Source organism: Dendrobium catenatum, unplaced genomic scaffold (genome assembly GCF_001605985.2).
Source record: "Dendrobium catenatum unplaced genomic scaffold, ASM160598v2 fragScaff_scaffold_501, whole genome shotgun sequence".
Classification (NCBI taxonomy): domain Eukaryota; kingdom Viridiplantae; phylum Streptophyta; class Magnoliopsida; order Asparagales; family Orchidaceae; genus Dendrobium; species Dendrobium catenatum.
In genome coordinates, this window is record NW_021318963.1 from 1160037 (window position 1) to 1181301 (window position 21265).

The window sequence follows — 21265 nt, forward strand, 5'->3', positions numbered from 1 at the left end:
AAATCATTTTCAAAATTTTAGGTTGTTGCAATATGATTTTATATATAATTGTTGAGTGCGATGCTCCATAAATATAATAAAAAATATGAAACATTGCATCGCATGGTTTGTATTGATTTGCTTTATCATATATTATTATTGCAATATTTAAGTGCCTTAATGATATCAGAATTAAGCAGTATCGAGCTCATTGAGTTTATCTCATTGAGAATATTGATTTAAAATATGAGAATGCATGATTACAATAACATTTAATCCCGCAATTGATATTCCAAAAAATATAATTATAATTCAAGTGCTTCATCTATGCTTGTTTGGACTAAGATCTAACCACTTTTGATGTTTATGAATTCATCTCATCAAGACATTCAATATGACTACAAATTGGAGTTTGAGATGTCATAATGAAAGTTTATGATTCAAATATGCAATGAGATTCGTGCTTTTTAAATTTGTTTTTTTGATAATGTGTCTATATTAATCAAATTGGGTTCAAACATGAACTTTATTTACCTATTATTATTTGTCAGTTTTATTTATATGAGACAGACATTTGATTATATTCATAATTATTTATAGTATATAATAAACCAAATCAATAATACTTTTTTTAATCCTTATTCATCTCACTAATCTTAAGAACACTATGATGCTTAGACAATACAAGACTAACAAAATTAGAATAAATTCTAAGTAATGAGTGCTCAACACTCACAACCTTGAAAATGGCTAAAGACACATCATTCATGAGCTCTCACCAAGGAAATATGATCTTGCACAATTTGTGCCAATTCGGGTTTATCCTCAACTTAAACACGATTTTCTAACTTATGTATCTTAACTATTACTTAATTTGGCACTCGACTCCCTCATAAAAGGCCAATGCTTGATATTCATATGTTCTCCCTAAGGGTGACATGATATTTATGAATCACACAAATTTATGCTTATCATCTGCATAATCACAGCTCTATAACTTAGGCTAACTTTTTCCTTGTCATTTGCTCGATAATTTATATGAATCTAGTTGATTCAAAGTCTCTATTTTAAAACACATAACTTTGATAGAGATCCCTACGTTCATAACATTGCTTATTTAATATCTATGTCTGTCTAAATCAAAACTATTAATCAATGTGAAGATGATTTATATATCACGAATCATTTAATATATAATAAGAACTTTTCTTAGTACATACAATTTATGTGACACACAATTTCCAACATTTAAACACTGTCATTGTCAGATCCCAATTCCTGGATGAGAAAAGTGAAGGGCTGTATTAGATAGTCGACAACTAGCGTAAAACTTATCAAATAATCATGACATGACAACTTCCAACATTTAACATGTCATAAAAAAATATGAATAATTCAATAGAGAAAGAGAAGTCATCATTAATTGCATAAATTAGAACTTCTTTCCAATGAAATATTCTCATATTCCTTTGCCATAAAATCTTTATATTGCTGCAATATTGAAAATCCATCAAGCAGGCAGGGTTTAGTAAAACTGCCTATAAAATTATTTTAATGAGTGAAATTATTTTTTAAAGTGCGAGCTATGAATGCTTCACTCCCAGCATTAGAAAAATGTGGCGTGCAATATTGAAGAAATGGATCGCAGTTTTACTTTTTAATTATTGTCTAATCCAACGGCTCCATTGTTTTATGATCTTTGAATTTGTATATTGCTAGAAAATCTTTTTCTGGAGATCGCTATTTGATTTCTACTCACCAAGCCACCCTATTACAGATTTTAAAGATGGTGTGACTGACTATCTCCATTTGCGGATGGGTCTTGTTTTTTGGTTACTTTTTTTGGTGTGTCGAGAAGCCACCTCTCTCACTGTATCTCTCTGTCTTTCTCTCTCTTTTCGAGCAAAAATCAAAATGAAATCGAAGCGAATGGGAAGAGTAATCGGATCAAAAGGAGTACCGGGAGAGGGAGCAAGAGCGTTTGAGAGATGGACAGCAGCGAGGAAGAGGACGATTTCTCCACGCACGAGTATATCACGCCGCAGTCGTGCATTAATGCCATCTACCAGTCGAAAACCGAAAAGGTTTGTTTTTCTTTTTGGGGTTTTTTTTTTTCGGTTGGAATCTTTTCACTCCTCTCGGAACTTTACAGTGCTAAGAATTTAATCTATAGCATTTTTTGATCACGCGGTTAAATTTTAAACTGAAATCCTCATTTGCTTGGATTCCTTTCAATGGCAAAGTTGGTTTGGTCTTAAAAATTTTTCTTGTCTAGGTTTAGCGGCTCTGGTGGCTTTAACAGTGGATTTACTGTAAATTGTTTCTATGTTTCAAGAGCTTTAGTCAGATAAGAGTATTTGCTATCAAGTTTAGCTGTGGGAACTGTCGAGTGGTGGACTGGTTTTTGTGTTATGGACTCGACAGAGATTCGGCGCGGGAGTGCACTTTCAGGGTGAATGTGTTGGTTTGAGAGTCAACGGCCTTGTGAAATTGAGGTTAACCTAAAAGTGAAGCGGTTGCACTGAGTAGAGCTTTTCTTTCTACGATTTGTTCTCTTTGTGCTGTTTGCTTGTACTCTATGTTTGTCCGCTTAAGAATTGAGGTTATATTCTTACTCCTAGATTCATTTGACTATGAAGTTAGCTATGCTGGCAGACAAGATGGCGGTAGTTCATCGGCATTTGGTCATGAAAACTGTTTGGGAGTTAAATAGACCGTTATTCCTGGCAATGCTGGGAATATTTCTTCTATATGCTTCATAATTTAGCAAATATGGAAATGCTGTCTTTGAAATAACCTGTTTTATTAATCATATTAAGTTATGTGAATGCTAGTAGGAGGCATCTTTGATGAGCCTTATTTTCTCAGTTAGTCGCATTCTTTCTTTAGTTGACAGTTTTAAACCATTTCAATACAATTGTAGATTATTTTCAATCTTGTTTTTTTTTTTTGGATTCAGTTTGTGATATTCTCATGCATATGCACAATGAAGTGTTTGTCCTCCTTGGCTTCTTTGTTGATGCTTGAATATACTGTCCAACTTGCCTCTTTGTTTGTGGATTCATAAACATGTGATCTTCTATATGTAGTAAGAGAAGAATTGATGCATAACGGGATGTTTGAGATTGGTTGCGGCCACGCTGTATTAGCTGAACTGTGCATAAAGGAAAATAATCTAAGACTTGGGATGTTATATGATGTAGAACGGGGAGGAGGATTTGCTAGGGAGAGGATCTCTTCTCCAATATATGACAGCAAGTTCAGATTTCACCAAAAACCTGAGAGGAAATTCTCAGATTTTCTCTTGAGAGAATAGGGGTAGGGGAAGGAAGAGTTTGATTGAAAACTTAAGGGAGGATCTAAGGCTGATTGGGAAGAGAGGCAACCCAAGTTGAGGCCTTGGGAAATTTCGGCCTGTGTTGGGTGGAGTTTGAAGAGGATTTAATAGAAGAGAATTAATGTGAGAGGCTTTGGAAAATTCGACCAGCAGCAGTTAGTCTTAATGGTGAAGAGAAAAGCTGAGAGGAAACTTCCTTCACAGGTTATGTAGAGGAAATTCCAATCCCAGGTTTAGGGGAAGAGGGGGGACGGCGGGACAACAGGGAAATTAATGGAGTTCAATTCCCACATCAGTGAATTGATTTGGGGAGTTAGAAAAGGAATTATGGCTGAGAAAAATTCGGCTCTAATTTGAATTTTCAATTGAGCATAAATTGGGGACTTGAATGATAATTGATTGAGGTAAGAATTAAGGAGAAATTAATGAGGGATAGGGGGAAATTTGTGTCTACATTCATTGTATGTGGTCCACGGCAATAATGAAGATGGGGAATTAAAATCTGAAAATAATCTCAGAATTTAATTGATTGAAATGCTTTCCTAAATGGCTTGGATTAATTGGAAAGATTTCCTAAACTCAGCCACATGGAAGGGGGCTGGCGGCATTAGTGGGCCAAGGAGCAGTTAATGTGATGAATTAAGGCCCATAGATTTGGAATTTGGAATTAGGAAAGTGGGGTAATAATTCCAATTTGAATTTAATATTCAAATTGATTGAAATTAAGCACTTTCCTAAAATAGATGAACTAAATTAGGAAAGAAAATTTGAATTTCAAATTAATGAGATTTGAAATTCAAACTCATCCAAATTCGTTCCAACCCAAATTAGGAAAGGAGGAGGGTAAAGAGGAAGGGGAGATTCACGGGTTGGATGGGGGAGGTGGCCGGCGGGTGAGGGTGGAAGGTGGCTTGTGGGAAAAATTTGTGGAGCTTGGTATGGAGGTTTGGCCGAGGCGTTGAGAGGGGAGGAGGAAAAATATGACTACGAGGAGCAATAAGAAGGAACAAACACAAAAACAAAAAGAAAGATAGAAGGTAAAAACAGCGAGCCTTGGACTCTTCCGAAGACTGACGGGTGATGCTTTGCCCTTCTCCAAGGGACTTCAAGTTACGAGCCCGGACCCATCCTGCGGCTGGTGAAAACTCCGATTCCTCTCATAGAAATCTTACTATCGTCCTCTTCACAAGAACACAAGTGTGGAACACAAATTTTTTATATCAATAATCCATCCTCATTACAATATCTTAAGGCCATATATATAGGCCACAACATAAGAAAACTCAAAATACAAAATTGCCCTTTGGGCCACAACACTCACATAAACCAACTTAGGGGTAAAACAGGAAATACATCAAATAAGAACTAAAATTCGAAAAAAAATAGCTCATAATTGAAGATTTAAATTATAGCCGTCGATTTACGACGCCTCCTGTGATAGATGCGCCAAAACTTCGTACCGATGTCCGCATCATTATATCTCTAGATAGAGAGTTTTCTCATTTGTATTGTTGGTAGATATTTTATGGTGGCACCTCTATCGGGATTTAGAGCCTTAAGATCCTTCCAATTTTTAGGCTATGAGCCAATTTGATGACCTCTTCTTTGACTTTCATTCATCTAAGGATCCTAAATTGGTCATGGAAGTTTTACTAAAATGTTAAAAAAACACTATTGACAGTTAGAGCTTATAGAAAATTTCTATCATTTTGTGAAGTTATCACTTTTGAATATTGTTCATATAACTATAGTTTGATTGTTCTCCACTATGTTATGTCACTTTGGCATCATACTATATATTGGGGTTTCAAGCGTGCATTGAATTGAGTTTGGATCAAGCCCTTAATGAGCCATGGCTAGCTTGGAATAATGGCATTAAAAAATCTATTTAAATCATTCAATATTTTGGTCTATCATACTCATCAGAAATCCCTCTTTTTGTAATTGGAGAATGAGTACAATGGTCTAGGATGCACTAAACTAAACATAAAAGACTCTTCAATGTTAGAATGCTTTTTTTATTTCGATGTTTCTCTGTGTTTAACACTCCCTCTCAAGCTAGAACATATATATAAATTTGTTTTTACTTGTTACATAATTATGTGAAAGATAAAGAACTCTAAGCCTTTGCAAAAATGCGAACCACTTGCTTTGAACTTTAGACACGAGGAATGATTATCTTCATAGAAGTTATAATATCGGAATACCTTGCATATTGTGCTAATCAACCTCATAATGTTTTGTCCGTTTATAGAATATTGGATTGCGAACAATATAGATAACTGCTCGATTGTCATAGTACTTAATCATAGGTTGTGTAATGGGAAATTTGAGTTCTCCTAAGAGGGTTTCTACTCTACATCATTTCATATGCAGAATGGGCCATAGTCCCTGGACCTCAACCTTGGATTTGGCCACAACTGGTTGTTTCTTACATTTTTAGATGACTAGGTTCTCTCCAATAATAATGCAACATCCAGTGGTTGATTTCCTATCTTTGATACAACCAACATAATTAGCATCAGAGAAGGCTTCCACATTCAAGTGTTTAGCCTTGGAATAAAATGCTCTTTTTTAGGGCACTTTTTGATATATTTGATTATGCATAGAAAAGCCTTACAATATTTCTGCATTGTATTTTGTATCTACTATATCATAATACTAATAATAATGAATATTCTGCAATAAGTGAAAATTAAATTAATAAAACTTTTAACCAATCTTCATTATCGAGCTGGATCTTGATCATCAAAGGGTTCCTCATTATTAGAAGTGGTCTCAATATCCATAGGAGTATTAATAGATGTAACCAAGGATAAAAATGTCTTTACAAAGATCAATAATGCATTTTCTTTGAGAAAGAGATGCTCATTTTTATTGTAGGAAAATTCTACTACAAGAAAATATTTTGGGTGTTTAGATTTTTAGTGACAAAAGCTTTTGCAGATAATGTTTAAACTTAAAGATATATATCTTTTCTAGTGAGTAAAACTTCATTGATAAACTCGGCCTCTTATATTTCTATTAAGAGTATAATAAACTAGAATACACTCAAATAAACTTGCAACACTCTGCAAATGTACATTGCTTTTCTATTATAATGTTTTTCTATGTTTAACATATACTAAATGAGCTAATGAATGTGCTAGGAACATAACAAAGATCTTTTAAGTACTAAAATTATCGCTAGGTTATTCAGATTTCCTGAGATATGTCTTTCCAAATACTGTAACAAATCTTTTGTTTTACTTTATTGATTTTATTTTCAAGTTTTTTCTTGTTAAATATAATTTGATAATTCATTAATTTTATCTTAAATGGCTAAGCAAGTAAGCATGAATAGATTTCAAGGCAAATTTGTGCATATTTGGTGATGTCTAATTAATCCTGCAAGGCATTGCATTCTTCCTTTTTCTCTTCCCCTTTTTCTCTTTTATGTTTGTCATCAATTTGGTAGTAGACATCATCTCACTTTTGTTGATTGTAGAAAGTTATGTTATAGTTATTTTTTAGCTTAGTTATTAACTCATTATTCTTTGAATGTTCTTAATATGACCTTTATCTGCTTTTTGGTTGGTAACGTTAAAGGCTTAAAGAACTTCTAAGGTTTTCAACTGTGTATTGATGTTGTGTTTTTCTGATATTGCATCATCCAGGAAACAATTCTGCAGAGTAAACAGGTCTTCTAATCTATGGGCAATCAATAAAGAAGTTTTCTATATTTTCTATACGTCATTTTGATAGCTTTGAGTACTATGCTAAAATCTTAGTGACGCAAAATAGTTTCTTGAATATTTTCGTGATATATACTCTCTTTTATCTATTTCTAGTTGCTACTTGGTGGAGGCATTCTATAATCCCAATGCTATATTTACAAAGTTTTTGTAATATTTTTGTCTTCTAATTCTTCTTTGTTGATACTTGTTAAAATCCCAGCCATCCCTTGACACTTAATCCCACGGCCATATGAGAATCCGTGGGAGGCTCACCTGGATCATGCCGATCTTTGTTAAATCCCAGTCGTCCCTTGACACTTGATCCCACAACCAGCAAGGGAATCCTAGGGAGGCTCACCTGGATCATGCCAATCTCCTTTTATATTTGGGTGGCTTATTTAAGAAGGGTTATATTAAGACATCTTGTATAGAATATAGATCTATAAATAGGGATAATTTTGTTTAATAAAATTAATTTTTTCCCTCTTTAATTTTCTGAATTTAACATGGTATCAAAGCCTTCATTGCCTTGGCCAGAATTCTGAGTTTTTTTACTGCTGAACTTTATGAAGGGAATGCCCGACCTTCCCTTCAGAAACGACAGGGAGCGTATTCCGGCTTGTTTGTTCCAGTATATGTCCAACCAAGAGGGGGAGAGTGTCTCATCCCACGGTTTCTTTGTTTGATCAAGAGAGACAAACATCTAGTGCATCTCGTCTGGAGGAGTCGAGCAAGAACCCTGCGGTCTTTGCGCTCGATCGAGAGAGAATTCTGAGGAATACAAGTTCCCACAACTGGCCTTCATTGCAGGAATTCTGAGGAATCTAGATTCTCACCATCGGCCTTCATTACCGGAATTTTGAGGAATACTGGTCTTTCCACTAGCCTTCATTGCTGAAATTTAGAGGAATGCATGTTCCCACTATCGGCCTTCATTGTTGAAATTTTGAGGAATACTGGTTCGACCACTGGCCTTTGTTGTCGGAATTTTGAGGACCTTCGTGCATCTAAGACTGAGGAGAGATCGAGCAAGAGGGCTCCTCTTACGTGCAATGTCTAGAGTTGACCGAACATAAGCAAGCACATGACCTCTTCATGTGTGTGTTTGGAAAGAGCCAAGCGTTCCCTCTCATGTGAGGGTAGAGACAAGCAAGAGTGCAATACCTGCGCTCCCACTTACGATCAGACCGGAGGGATTATAGGCTTTGCATGCACCTGTATTGGCCTATCCAATAAGAGTCTTTTCAGGTGGAGTCAGATGACCTGGGAAGGAGGAGATTTGTGTGTTGAGTGCTGAGTCGCTTATGACGTGTATTTTTGCTTTTGTTTTTGAAGCTTTCTGCAACCCTAATTTTTTTCCTTTTTTACTGTTGTGCCTCCATTGTCGGCCTTCCTTTGAGAACCGAGATGGAGACAAACTCAAAGGATAATTAATCCACTTTCCATGCTATCCCACCACCAACCTTTATTGCCGTTTCCGATATATTGAGGGCTACTATTCAACGCAACCTTCATTGCTACCATGCACCTTGCTGGTTATTGAGATAGCCTTCATCGCTATCTTTTGCCACAACAATATTTGAAGCTAATTCCTCCCAAAACTTTTACCAAATGAAGGACTTTATGGTGCACCAAGGGACTTGATAACTCTACTTTTTTGGGACTAATTACCAAGCTGAAAATGTTATATATGTGTTCCCAGCTTGAGGGGAAGTGTTAAAATCCTAGCCGTCTCTTGACACTTGATCCCACAGCCAGGATGAGAATCCGTGGGAGGCTCACCTGGATCACACAAATCTCTTTTTATATTTGGGTGGCTGACTTAGGAAGGATTGTATTAAGACAATTATGCATGATTCTGTAGTTATTTGTTTCTTTATTAAGACATCTTGCATAGATCTATAAATAGGGATAATTTTGTATAATAAAATTATGCTTTTCCCTCCCTAATTTTCTGAATTTAACAATACTTAGATTAGTGCTAATTTAGGAGAAACAAACTTATGAGGCAACAAGCCATACAAATATGTTGTCAAAGAGAGTAATGGGACATTAACTTCGAAATATTATTTTGATCTTGTAGAATTAATTTCTTTTTTGTATCAAGTAGTCTTGTTATCAAAGGTGAGCTTGACACTTACCTAGGCACTTGAGCTAGCAAGGTGAAACTCGAGCATCTCAAACATCTCCCAGGCAGGTGCCATCACTAAGGCGCTGCCTAGGTGAGTGACTGTTACCAGTTGCTAAAAACCTAATGATGGGGAAAAGAGTTTGGGTAATAAAGAAAATGAAATAGATAATAACTAAGATTAACCTTATGTTATGGAATCTCTGGACTGAGGTTATTATTTATTTTTTAAACTTGAAACATACATTTTAGGTTTTATTGACGCTTTTTTTGAGCTTACGATTTGGCAAGCTTTTGTCATTTTGGTATTATGAATGACAAAAAACTTGAAAAATGTATTTTTTGCTTACTATATTTTAATATGTTATTATGTTGATTATCATATTATACTCCTTAAAAGTCTTCCTCATAATTAACATAAGTGAAGTTTTCCTCCTTGCCTAAGGCCAGTGCCTAGCACATCCGACATTAGGCTGCTATATCACCTTGAGGCGCCTAACAACTTTAAGAACACTTATAGGAATATATACTATAAAAGCAATGTTTGTGCCAAGGCAATTAATAAAGAGCATAGAGATAAATAAAGGATTTGCATATTGTCTTTTTTAAAATTCTAAGAATGCATATATTTGAGCACCATGGTTAAATGGCTTTGCTTACTTTATATGAAAAATATTTGTGTTAGAATTATGTTGAAGTTATTTCCGTTCTTCAGAATGAAACATTTTGGTATTGAGTTTAGATTGACCATTGAGTTCTTAATCATATTTTACATCAATGATCAATATTACGCCTATATTTTCTTGCATTTGTTTTGGAAATATTTACAAAGAATATTTTGTGGGAGTCTTTTGATGTATGTTTTTTGCAAATCTTATAGTTTTAATTAGTGAGGTCTCAGTTGAAATTAGTAAAAAATTAGAATAATAGAAATAATATTTAGAAGTTAAACATGCTTAGGATTGGTAAAACAAAGATTGAGTATATAATAATAATTATTAGCCAATATTACTAGAAGATAAAATGATACCTAGTTGTGATAAGTTTGAGCATATATTATTTTTGTATAAAAGAATTTATATATAGAAGATGAGATTATTATTTTTAGTTTAAGGTTTGGTATTCAAAATAAAAAAATACATCAGGAACACCATATAATAAGAGAATATCATGAAATGAAATGTAATTTTTGTGCTGCGATAATTTGGCCTGCTATGGTGTATGGATTCAAGTATTGGATGATAAAGAAGTGACTTATAGCGATTTAGGTATCACAAAAATGAGTGTTAAGATCGTGCGTGCCATACTAGAAAAGGTGGATTAAAAAATGATTATATGTGGGGGGATAGTGGGAGTGTCATCTGTTGGGGATAATGCATGTACAATAATGATATAAGATGCGCTAATGAGGCTCGTAGATAGCATCATTGGTTGAATATTAAAAATGAAAAGGTGTACAGAAGAGAAGTGTAAAAAGATTTGCTAAAAGTTGATTTAAAACACCGGATAAGATTGAATGGAAAATAAGGATTCATAAAACCCTATATAGTTATGATATTACTAATGACATTGATACTTTCAGTTGTTTTTAGTTTTACTCATCCTATGCTAGATAGAATTTGAAGCATTCGTCAATAATGTTAACATTTCACTTTTAGTTGTTCTAATGGTTCCCTCCAACTTTGTGCAAGATTTTGAGTGAAAAAACTGAATGCTGTACTTATTTGGATTTCATAAGAGTGCATGTGCATTGATATAAAGTTACATTGAGCTTACATGCTTGCGAAAATTGAAATTCTTAAGATAACATTTTCTTCTTAATCTTGCAGAAATTGTAACCTAACTATATACTTCTATATTCTCTGTCTTTCTCTTGGTTTATACTAAGTCTTTCTTGCAAGCACTACATACACATTTAAATATCAACAGTTAATGAGAATTTTAGCCTCACATTTCTTATGTATATTTGCTTGCAGGATATTAGGAGAATTTGTACTGAACTTTTGGATTTAAAGGATGCTGTTGAAAATTTACGAGGGAATATGTACTCTAAGCACTTGGGTTTCCTGAGGTGAAGCAATCAAATACTTATATGCCTCATTATCTAAAATTTTTGTTGGTGCCACTCGATGGAAGAAGGATTTATTTAGGTGATGACATGGACTAATGTTAAATGGTTTATGCCTAGTTTGTTCATTTATGGTAATAAATATGATGATGCCCCATCCTTTGGCCATTTATTGTATTTGTATAGGTAGGACCCGTGTAATTATTATCCATATAGAGCTTGCCTTAGGAGTACCTTTATAGGTGTCGAATTGGTAATATTGATTGATAATATGGTAAGCCTAAAACATGCATGCCCATTCCTTTCCTATGCCAAGTAAGCATGACCGCCTACAATATAATATGAAAAATAACCTATAAACTCTGTCAGAAACTTGGGACTTATTTTGGAACTGTGAATCATATCAGAACAAGGTGGTTGCCCTAAAAACGTATCAAAACAAGTATGCAAGAGCTATTACTTGTGTTCAAACACAAGGTGGTTTGACCAAGTATTTCCCTATTTTGGTTGGGTTACATCAAGGATCAGCCTTAAGCCCATATATTTTTGCTTTAGTCATGGATGTTTTCACTAGACATTTGCAAGAGGATGTACCTTGGTGTATGTTTTTTGTTGATGTTATACTTCTTGTTGATAAGATTAGAGAGGGAGTTGAAGATAAACTTGAATTATGGAGGTCAACCTTAGAGTCTAAAGGTTTTTGCTTGAGTAGATCTAAAACGGAATATATGGAGTGTAATTTTAGTAGTAATAGACATAGTGAGGGGATTGTGACTTTGGTCGATCAAGTCATTAATAAAAATACATGTTTTAGATATCTTGGATCTATGGTTCAGAGTGATGGTGAAATAGATGAGATATTATCAGCATAATTCAAGTTGGATGGTTGAAGTGGAGGAATGCATCGGGTTTGTTGTGTGATAGAAAAGTACCCCTCAAACTTAAGGGAAAATTCTATAAGATGGTGGTGAGGCCTGCAATGCTTTATGGTGCCGAATGTTGGCCATTAAAAGAGAAGCATAATATTAAGTTAAGTGTGGCAGAGATGAGGATGCTCAGGTGGATGGGTGACTTTACCCTTAGAGATAGGATATGAAATGAGCATATACGTGAAAAGGTTGGAGTAGCTCCAGTAGAAGATAAGATTAGAGAGAGTCGCTTTAGATGGTTTCGTCACATAAAACGGCGGCCTTCCGATGACCCGGTTAGGAGAGTAGAGGTATTAGATTTGACTTATGTTAAGAAAGATAGAGGTAGACCTAAAAAGACTTGGTTAGAAAATATTAGGAATGACTTTTCTTTATTAGATTTAAAGGAGAATTTGACTTTTGATAGGACACAGTGGAGAAAAAGGATTCATGTAGCCGACCCCACGTAGTGAGATAAAGGCTTGATGTTGTTGTTATTGTAATATGTTTTATAATCATTGCAATCACCTTTGCATTCACATTAACTAGTGCTTCTCCATTCATCATAATTTTTTTATTGTTTGAACTTCCTAAAATATTTTTTTTTCTTTGCTTGTAAAAATTTTCTTTTTTGTTGACTTCTTGAATTTGAGCTGCATGTAGAATATCTGAAGAGGTAATCGAAATGGAGCAAGAGTTGATCGAGTTACAGAAACATGTTTCTGTTCAACGAATCCTTGTACAGGATCTTATGAGTGGTGTTTGTCGAGAATTGGAAATGTGGAATGAATGTCAGAATGAGGACCCTAATACAAAGAATGACCTCCAATTTTCTGAGATTGATGAAATCTTGAATTATGATATGGAGGACCCTAAAGTGACTTTATTGGAGACGCTGGACATTTTACTAGTTGAGCACAAAATTGAAGAAGTTTTACTGGTCTTAGATGCAGAAGAGAAGAAGAATCCAGGATTAAGCAACTTCGGGGACAATCCATCGAATGAAGGCTCTTCATTCAAGGAGGCATTCTTGAAAAGGAAAGAAATTCTAAAAGATCTTCTTGTTGGCATTTGTGAACAGCCATCTGTGCGCGTTGCAGACCTAAAGAAAGCTTTATCAGGTTTAGTTAAAGTAGGGCAGGTTTCTGTGGCCCATAAGCTATTGTTGAAAGCTTATGGTTTCCAGCTTCAGAAAAAAATTGATGATTTTCTTCCATCTTGCTCTGGTTATACAGAGACTTTTGCTGCAACTCTTTCTCAGTTTGTTTTCTCAACAATTTTTTTGGTGGCGAAAGACTCGGTTTCATTATTTGGAGACATTCCTGTAAATACAAATCGAATTGTACAATGGGCTGAGTATGAAATAGAGTCTTTTGTTAGATTAGTGAGAGAAAATTTGCCTCCACCTGAGACTGATTCTGCTCTTCGGTCTATTAGCATATGCGTTGATGCTGGTCTCCGACATTGCTCAATTTTGGAAGCACAAGGATTGAAATTTTCCAAGTTGCTTTTGGTGCTTCTTCGGCCTAAAATAGAAGAGGTCCTTGACATGAACTTTAGACGAGCAAGAAGAACGATTATTGATTTAGTAAATAATGATGACATAGAATTTCCATCTTTGCAACCAGGCTCACCTACAGCTATGGTAACATCATCAAACATAATGTTTGTCAGTAGTGGAAGAAGGTTCATGTGTCAAGTTGAAGTAAGTTTCTTAATCTTGCATGCTGTTTATCCAGATCTGAACCAATTAATTGAGAAATCAGGATTTATTTTCTATTGCTAATTCTCTGTATGCACTTGAAACTTTCCTTATTAGTTTCATTAACCTATAGTACAATGTTTCAGCAATATATTTATCTTTTGTTCTTGTGTTAATTAGAATTAGCATATGCGTGTTTCTTTTATTTGGATGTAGCATGATTTGGAATGTTTGATCTCACTACTAGGGATGCAAACGAGTTGAGTCGAGCTCGAGTCAGAGGGTGTTCAATTATTGAGCTTGAACTCGAGTTAAGCTCAAAAGTCGAGCTCGAGTTCAACTCGCGACAGTGTAACGAGTTAATCGAGCCGCTCGATTTTCCAATTTCCAGTTCGGCTTCCCGGTTTCCCGCTTGGTTTCCCACCCAATTTTTGTTTTTCCGCCCGGTTTTAATGGATGACGCTTTGGGAAAGATGCAAATCTCCTCATATAATGAATGCTACTGCTTTGGGATATAAATTTTAAATTATATAGAGCCCATAAACGAGTCGAGCTCGCGAGTTGGCTCAGCTCACTTACACCTCTACTCACTATGAAGTCTATGATAATGACTTGCAAGCTATACACTAAGCATAATAGGGATGATGAATTGCAAGCTGTTCACTAAGAAGAATAGGGATGATCTCTTTCTTGCTTTTAGTTGCTTGGGATAATTTAAATATACTTTTCTTGTTTTTTCTTGCATTGTCAATTGTCATTACTTCCCTTCTATTCTTCACCACCTAGAATTCCAAATCTCTAGCATTTTATCTTAGCTTGTCAAAAATGATTAGCCTTTGTTTCTTTCTCCTCCACTTTGGGAAGCATTCAAATATGGCATGGATTTGTTTGACATGATAACATCAAGGAATATGTTGGAAAGCTGTAGATAAGCATTTTTGGGTAATTTATAGATAATGGTTTTCCTCTTTCAAAAAGTTAGATGTAGCTAAACTATTTTAGAAAAATTTAATAATCTCTATATCAACTAAGCAAAAATTCTAGACATGTTACCTTTAACCTACAAAATAAAAAAAATCCAATGAAAATTGGTAGGCTTTAGACATGAATTATTTAATCTTTAAAAGGATATTCATAAATTATAGTTTCATTGATAAGATTAGATATGACTATGCATGATTTCTATATTAATGTAGGATTGGTAGGCTTTAGACATGAAGTTGAAGATTTTCCTCTAGGGATTTTTCTTATGGTGTGATACTACCAACATTTATTCATAATATGCCTCAATATTCAAAGTTCTAGTTAAAACCTCATTTATGATTCTGGGTAAATTGTAGCTTGAGGTATTCAAAAGTTCTCATTGAATTTCTTTAATAATAAACATATAATGATGATAAGATAGTCTCGCGAGAAATGTGTTTAATTACAAGATCTGTAAGCCTATCATAATATGCAAACATGATAAATTAATTTTATTTACAACCCTTAAAAAATTTATTCAATTCTATCTAATATTTTTTTATTGACCTATATTGTTCTTTAAGTTTATCTCTCATATCAAACATTTTGATTTTGTTTTTGCATGTAACACCATGCAAATAAGATTGATCATGCCCTATTTATGTCATTTGAACAACTTTACTTATTTTAGAATGAAACAAATTATAATCTTCACAGAAGAATTCTAAATGATTGTTCATGTTTCTCATCATAGGTGGAGTATAATTTTGATCCTCATTATAGTTATAGTGTAATCATTTAGAACCATAACTTGACTTTATAAGTTGCATATTTTAATAATTTGGTTGATTGACCTAATTATTATGTATTACTTTTAGTTGACATGGTGATGCAACTATAAACTTAGATGCTAATTTGATGTATGTTGTCTTATGATCTAGGTTCACTTAAAGGGTGCCTTCGAGTCAACTTCGGGTCATCAAACTTGGCTCGAACTTGAAATATTATAACTTAGCTTGACTCAAACTCAACTTGAAATTAAATTACATTTTGATTATGTTGTCCTTTATTCAGGAAATTTTGGGCCAGCTAACACCAAAGTTCATTTTGCATTATGGAGGAATCATTTTGAACAAGCTTCTCCAACTCTTTGATAAATATGTGGACACACTTATCAAAGCCCTACCTGGCACTTCTGAAGACGATATTGTCATGGAACACAAAGAATCCATCTCTTTTAAGGCAGAAACTGATGCTGAACAGCTTGCTCTTTTGGGAACTGCATTTACTGTTGCTGATGAGTTGATGCCTATGGCTGTGACAAAAATTTTGTCACCACAAACTGGAAAAATGGAGGAAAGTGGTGGTTCTTCTGGAAGTACTACTCCAGTTTCTATTAGTGCACCGGAGTACAGAGATGGGAAGAGGCATCTACAACATTCATTTGACAAACTCAGAGACTATTTCTGTAGGCAGTATGTCTTGACTTTCATTTACTCGAGGGAAGGGAAAGCAAGGATGGATGCTCGCATGTATCTAGAAGGGAAAGGAGATGATCTTTTTTGGGATTCAGATCCACTACCTTCATTGCCATTTCAGGTTTTTTTTTTCCTTAAGCTCCAATTGCTTTTTCAATGTAGTCGATAATTCTAACATAACCTGAACTTGTTAGCAATTATTCTATTATGTTTAGGTGAATTTGTATCTAATATTTATTGTTGCTATTGCCAAAGTGAAGGCATAGAAGGATTTAAAAGCCATCTCTTAATATACGGCTGTTATTGTTGCTTGATGTTGATCACTATGAGGATTTGAATGATAATTGATGCCGATGGTACTCATGCAAATATGAAGTTTGATCCTCAATTCAAATTTGTGTCAAAAATTATTTCATACTCATATAGATTAAATAAAATGCTAAATCAAATTGGTTTTACAAAATCTTGAAGGAGAAACTGACACAGCTATAAAATAATTGCCTCAAATTCAATCTTAAAAGTATTTAATGCGCTAAGGTTGGTTCCACCCCTATGGCATTTTGCCTGCCATTTTGTAAAAGATGTCAGCTTTGATGGAGGACTCTAAAATTGGTGATGTGGCCTATTGATTGTTTATACATTTTTTGCACATTGAAAAAATTTTCCCCATAATCTAATCTGTTCTCATTCATCTTTTGCGGATCTATATTGGTTCTTCTTGTCTGTTACTGCACCGACTCCTTTTCATGCATTTAAAATAAGCATGACAAATAGAAGCTTACTTTCTGATTGTCTTTTTAACTTTTTTTGCTATTTTTTTGTAGGATGTTATGGGGCCTAGAGTTTCTAATCAAGTTTTATTATGAGATGCAAAATCATGTAACAGAGCACATAAAATTCACCAATAAAGAATTCTTATTTTTTAAAAACCATTCCGTACTCTTGAGTCTTGATGTAAGGTGAAAACTTGAGGAAAAATAATTAAAATGATAATCCAATAGCCTTTTCCTATAAATAACAGAGAAATCAAATTGAGGGATTGCGACGCCATCGAATCAAATTAGAAGGTCTTGCCATCATCAAATAGGGAAGCTGCTTTTGGTTTTATCTTGAATAAGTTCATCGCATTTTATAGTTGTGTCTTGTTGGTAATGTGTTAGACCTGAACTGATCCAATCTGGACAGATTCAAGTCTATGCCCGCCGGTCCAAAGGGGGAGGCAAATAAGAGAGGGGGGGTAGCATTGGTGGGCCCCATGGCCTAAATTAGATAGGGTTTGGGAGGGAAATTTTGAATGAAGGGTTGTCTAGGGATTAATTAATTTTTCTTTTGCTTTAATTAGTTTTTCTTGTTAGGGTTTGGGGGTTATCTTGAGTTTGAAATCAAATTTGAGATCTAGGATTTGTTCATTTGGGCTCTAGGCTTGGCTAGAGATTTGGAGAGCCATTTCTTCCTCTCGAATTGAATAAACTTATATTGGTTGCTGTTTTCTTGCATCTACAAGTGGATTTCTTCGTTGTTTTCTCGGTTTTCCCCAGAAGAAAACTGCTGTAAAGTGCTGTTTTACTGCTGTAAACAGCAGTATTTCCCACTGTTTTTACCAATTATTGTTAGGATTGTTTGCGAACTCAAGTATTTCCCTTAGGGTTACTTGCGAACTCAAGTACTTCCTATCATAATGCTTTTAATATATATATATATATATATATTTCAAGAAATGATTGTTTCTTTTCCTTAGAGTTTCTTAAACATTATTTCGTCTTGGTAACTCCCGTGCTATTATTTCTAGGCCTTATTTGCACGGTTACAGCAACTAGCAAGTGTGGCTGGTAATGTTCTGCGTGGAAAGGAAAAATTACAGAAGAATTTGCTTTCAAGACTAACAGAAACTGTGGTCATGTGGCTTTCTGCGGAGCAGGAGTTCTGGGATGTTTTTGAGGACGAGACCATCCAACTTCAGCCATTTGGACTGCAACAAGTATGTTACATGATTGGTAGTTGAACCCAGTTTCCCATTGCGCCTTCTATTTATTACAATCATTTAATTTTTTTACTTTGCTTTTAACTTCTTCATGGGTGTATTTGCTTGAAAATAGTATCAGTGAATTTCTACACAAAAGATCTTTTCCCAGTTCATTGCCACTTCTAGTGGCAATTTCTGAAGAATCAGTTCGATCAAGCTTGACATTTTTTATAATCATTGTGCATCATATATTTTACATCAGTAAATGTGGCTCACGTTTCTTGAGAATTTAGCATTAGCTTTTATTCATAATTCACCATGTAGATGCCTGATGATTCTGAGATATATTTGATACCAACACTCTGATGATGCCTTTTACATTCGAGTCAATCTTTAATCTTCTAAATAATGGAAAGTAGTAATCGTGAAAAGGTTGGAGTAGCTCTAGTGGAAGATAAGATTAGAGAGAGTCGCCTTCCGATGACCTGGTTAGGAAAGTTGAGGTATTAGATTTAACTTATGTTAAGAAAGATAACGGTAGACCTAAAAAAACTTGGTTAGAAAATATTAGAAATGATATTTCTTTATTAGATTTAAATGAGCATTTGATTTTTAACGGGACACAATGGCGAAAAAAGATTCATGTAGCCGACCCTACGTAGTGGGACAAAGGGGCGAAAATGGATTCATGTAGCCGACCCTACGTAGTGGGACAAAAGCTTGATGTTGTTGTTGTTGTAATAGTAATTTATGACTAACAAAGTTGGGAATATCATACATTTGCAAATGATGTATAGCCGTATAGGGATTCATTTTAGTTATCATTTATAAAGCTGATATCCATCCCTCCTTTTTCAGTTAATCCTTGACATGCGCTTCATTGCTGAGATCACAGTGTGCGGTGGATACTCATCAAGAAATATACAACAGCTTGTTTCAGTCATTATCACTCGTGCAATTGGAACTTTTTCTGAAAGAGGCATCGATCCTCAGAAGTATGACTAAGATTTCATTTGAGACGGCTTTCTTACTGTTTCTTAAAACAGTTTTTTAATACAAAATTTTTTGTACTAAAAAGCTGTTTTAAGAAGCAGTACGAAATTCGTCCCAAACAAGATCTAAATTTTACTAGAAACCTAAACTTTCTTTTGATCTAATGCTGCCTATATTCCTGAAGTTACTACTTCAATTGCAGCGCTCTTCCAGAGGATGAATGGTTCGCTGGTACTGCCAAGGCTGCAATAAGCAAGCTTCTCCTGGGAACCTCAGCATCTGAGTCATCAGAAGTAGAGCCTGACGAGCATTTGATTATCCACGAAGAGATTTCTGATACAGAGAAGACGCCTTCGAGCCCATCTTCAACCACAGAATCGTCAGACTCTTTTGCTTCTGCTAACATGGGGGAAACTGAGAGCCCAGTTTTCTTCTCTGATCCTGAAGCTGAGTAACGGTAACAGAAGAGTAACTTAGGCTTTGTTTGGGACAACTTTCTTACTACTTTTTAAAGTTTTGTTTTAGTACAAAAAAATTAATTATTGTACTAAAAAATCAACTCTTATAAATATATGTCACTGAAATTTGATGTCTTCTATAAATAAAATTATGTCTTGTGTTTTTTTATAAATTCCTTTTTTTTGTTTTTTTTTTTTTAAGTTTGATGTGTTATTCATTTAAAGAAACTATTTATAGGACACCTTTTTTTTTATTTTTTTATTCTTAATGAATCTGTTCTATTGTGAGATTATTAAAGCCTCTATTAAAAAAAGTGAAATAATTAAAATGAACTTTTTAAATAGTGGAAATCATTTTGGTCATTTATCAAGAATCAATGAACTATTTTGATAATTATCTCATATGTATGTTAATGATCATATTATCAATTAATTTTGTAATTAATAATTTTATTAAAGTTTAATTTTTTGTTGTTAATCCGGTTAATTAAGTGCATATGAGAACTTAACTAATTGAATTATCATAAATTAGTTGAGTTCATAAATATCATAAACTCATAGTGAAGCATGCTTAAGTAGTTTACGCTTCATGTAATATTGTTATACTAAGGGGCTAATTGGTAAAAGTAGAATTTAGTAAATCCCTTAAATTTTGGTGTGTTAAATTTTAAAATCTGTTTGAAAAAATAGCTGTTAAATTCTGTGAAATCTTATGAAATTGTTTGACAATGTAATCTAGAATTTAAGGAAATTGATTTATTTAAAAATTAAATTTAATGTGTTTTAAATTTAATTGCATGTTATGTATAAGTTACTTATTAGTTTCAAATTTAATTATGATAATAAATTATGATGATAAATAATTTAATTTGAACTTAGCTTAATTATTAAACGATTTAATTATTAGTTATAGTACTATTTATAAAATTATTTATTTAGGTGTTAATTTAATAAATATTTGATATCTAATTATATTAATAATAATTTAATTAATTAGTTAATTGTTTAATTAATACTCATATTATTGATTTAATTAAATTTATGTGTTATTTAATTAGTTTTAATTATTTTTCTTCATAATTAGTTATTATTATTATTATGTTATTAATTAGGGTTTAGAGTTTACATAAGTAATACTTTATTTCATGTTATTTATATATCTAATGCACAAAAATTTAACATTACATTTCTACCGCTCATATAAATTTTTAATATTAAATATATCACTCATATATTTCATTCTTACCACCAATACCATCCTATAAACTCTAATATTTGATTATATGCATCTTTGTTTATTCTATGGGTGATAACATGTGATATTAAAGCTTTAGACAGTGGCAGAGCCATAAATCTTATTTGGACAACTGTCCGCTTCCATGTCTGGGTGATAACAGAGATAATTGTCCGCTGCCACGTTTGGCTTCGCCATTGCCATAAATATTTATTCTATGGGTGATAACAGAAACAACTATCCGCTGCTACGTCTGACTTCGTTTAGCTCGCATGGCGGTCCATAAACCCCGACCGATCTACCAGGCCACCCACGCCACTGTACCCGTACTTGGCGCT

At 34.0% G+C, this 21265-nt stretch overlaps 1 protein-coding gene across 2 annotated transcripts; it reads left to right on the forward strand.

Moving 5' to 3' along the window:
- The first annotated feature begins 1781 nt into the window (after positions 1-1781).
- LOC110095334 (exocyst complex component EXO84C) lies at positions 1782-19857 on the forward strand. Of its 2 annotated transcripts, XM_020820841.2 has the most exons (7): positions 1782-2063; positions 11137-11231; positions 12800-13841; positions 15876-16400; positions 18069-18257; positions 19101-19237; positions 19438-19857. In XM_020820841.2, exons 1-7 carry the CDS (start codon positions 1968-1970, stop codon positions 19688-19690), a joined length of 2337 nt encoding a protein of 778 aa, XP_020676500.1. In that variant the 5' UTR covers positions 1782-1967; the 3' UTR covers positions 19691-19857. The 2 variants fall into 2 exon arrangements, with proteins under 2 accessions (XP_020676500.1, XP_028550379.1); XM_028694546.1 differs by lacking the exon at positions 1782-2063 and having other exon boundaries at positions 11183-11310.
- The last annotated feature ends 1408 nt before the right edge of the window (positions 19858-21265 follow it).

Bases quoted from the DNA above. Each gene is read 5' to 3' on its own strand.
- LOC110095334 (XM_020820841.2), top strand. From the start codon at position 1,968: ATGGACAGCAGCGAGGAAGAGGACGATTTCTCCACGCACGAGTATATC. The intron at 11,232-12,799 runs GTGAAGCAATCA...AGCTGCATGTAG, and splicing joins AAGCACTTGGGTTTCCTGAG to AATATCTGAAGAGGTAATCG. The intron at 19,238-19,437 runs GTATGACTAAGA...CTTCAATTGCAG, and splicing joins AGAGGCATCGATCCTCAGAA to CGCTCTTCCAGAGGATGAAT.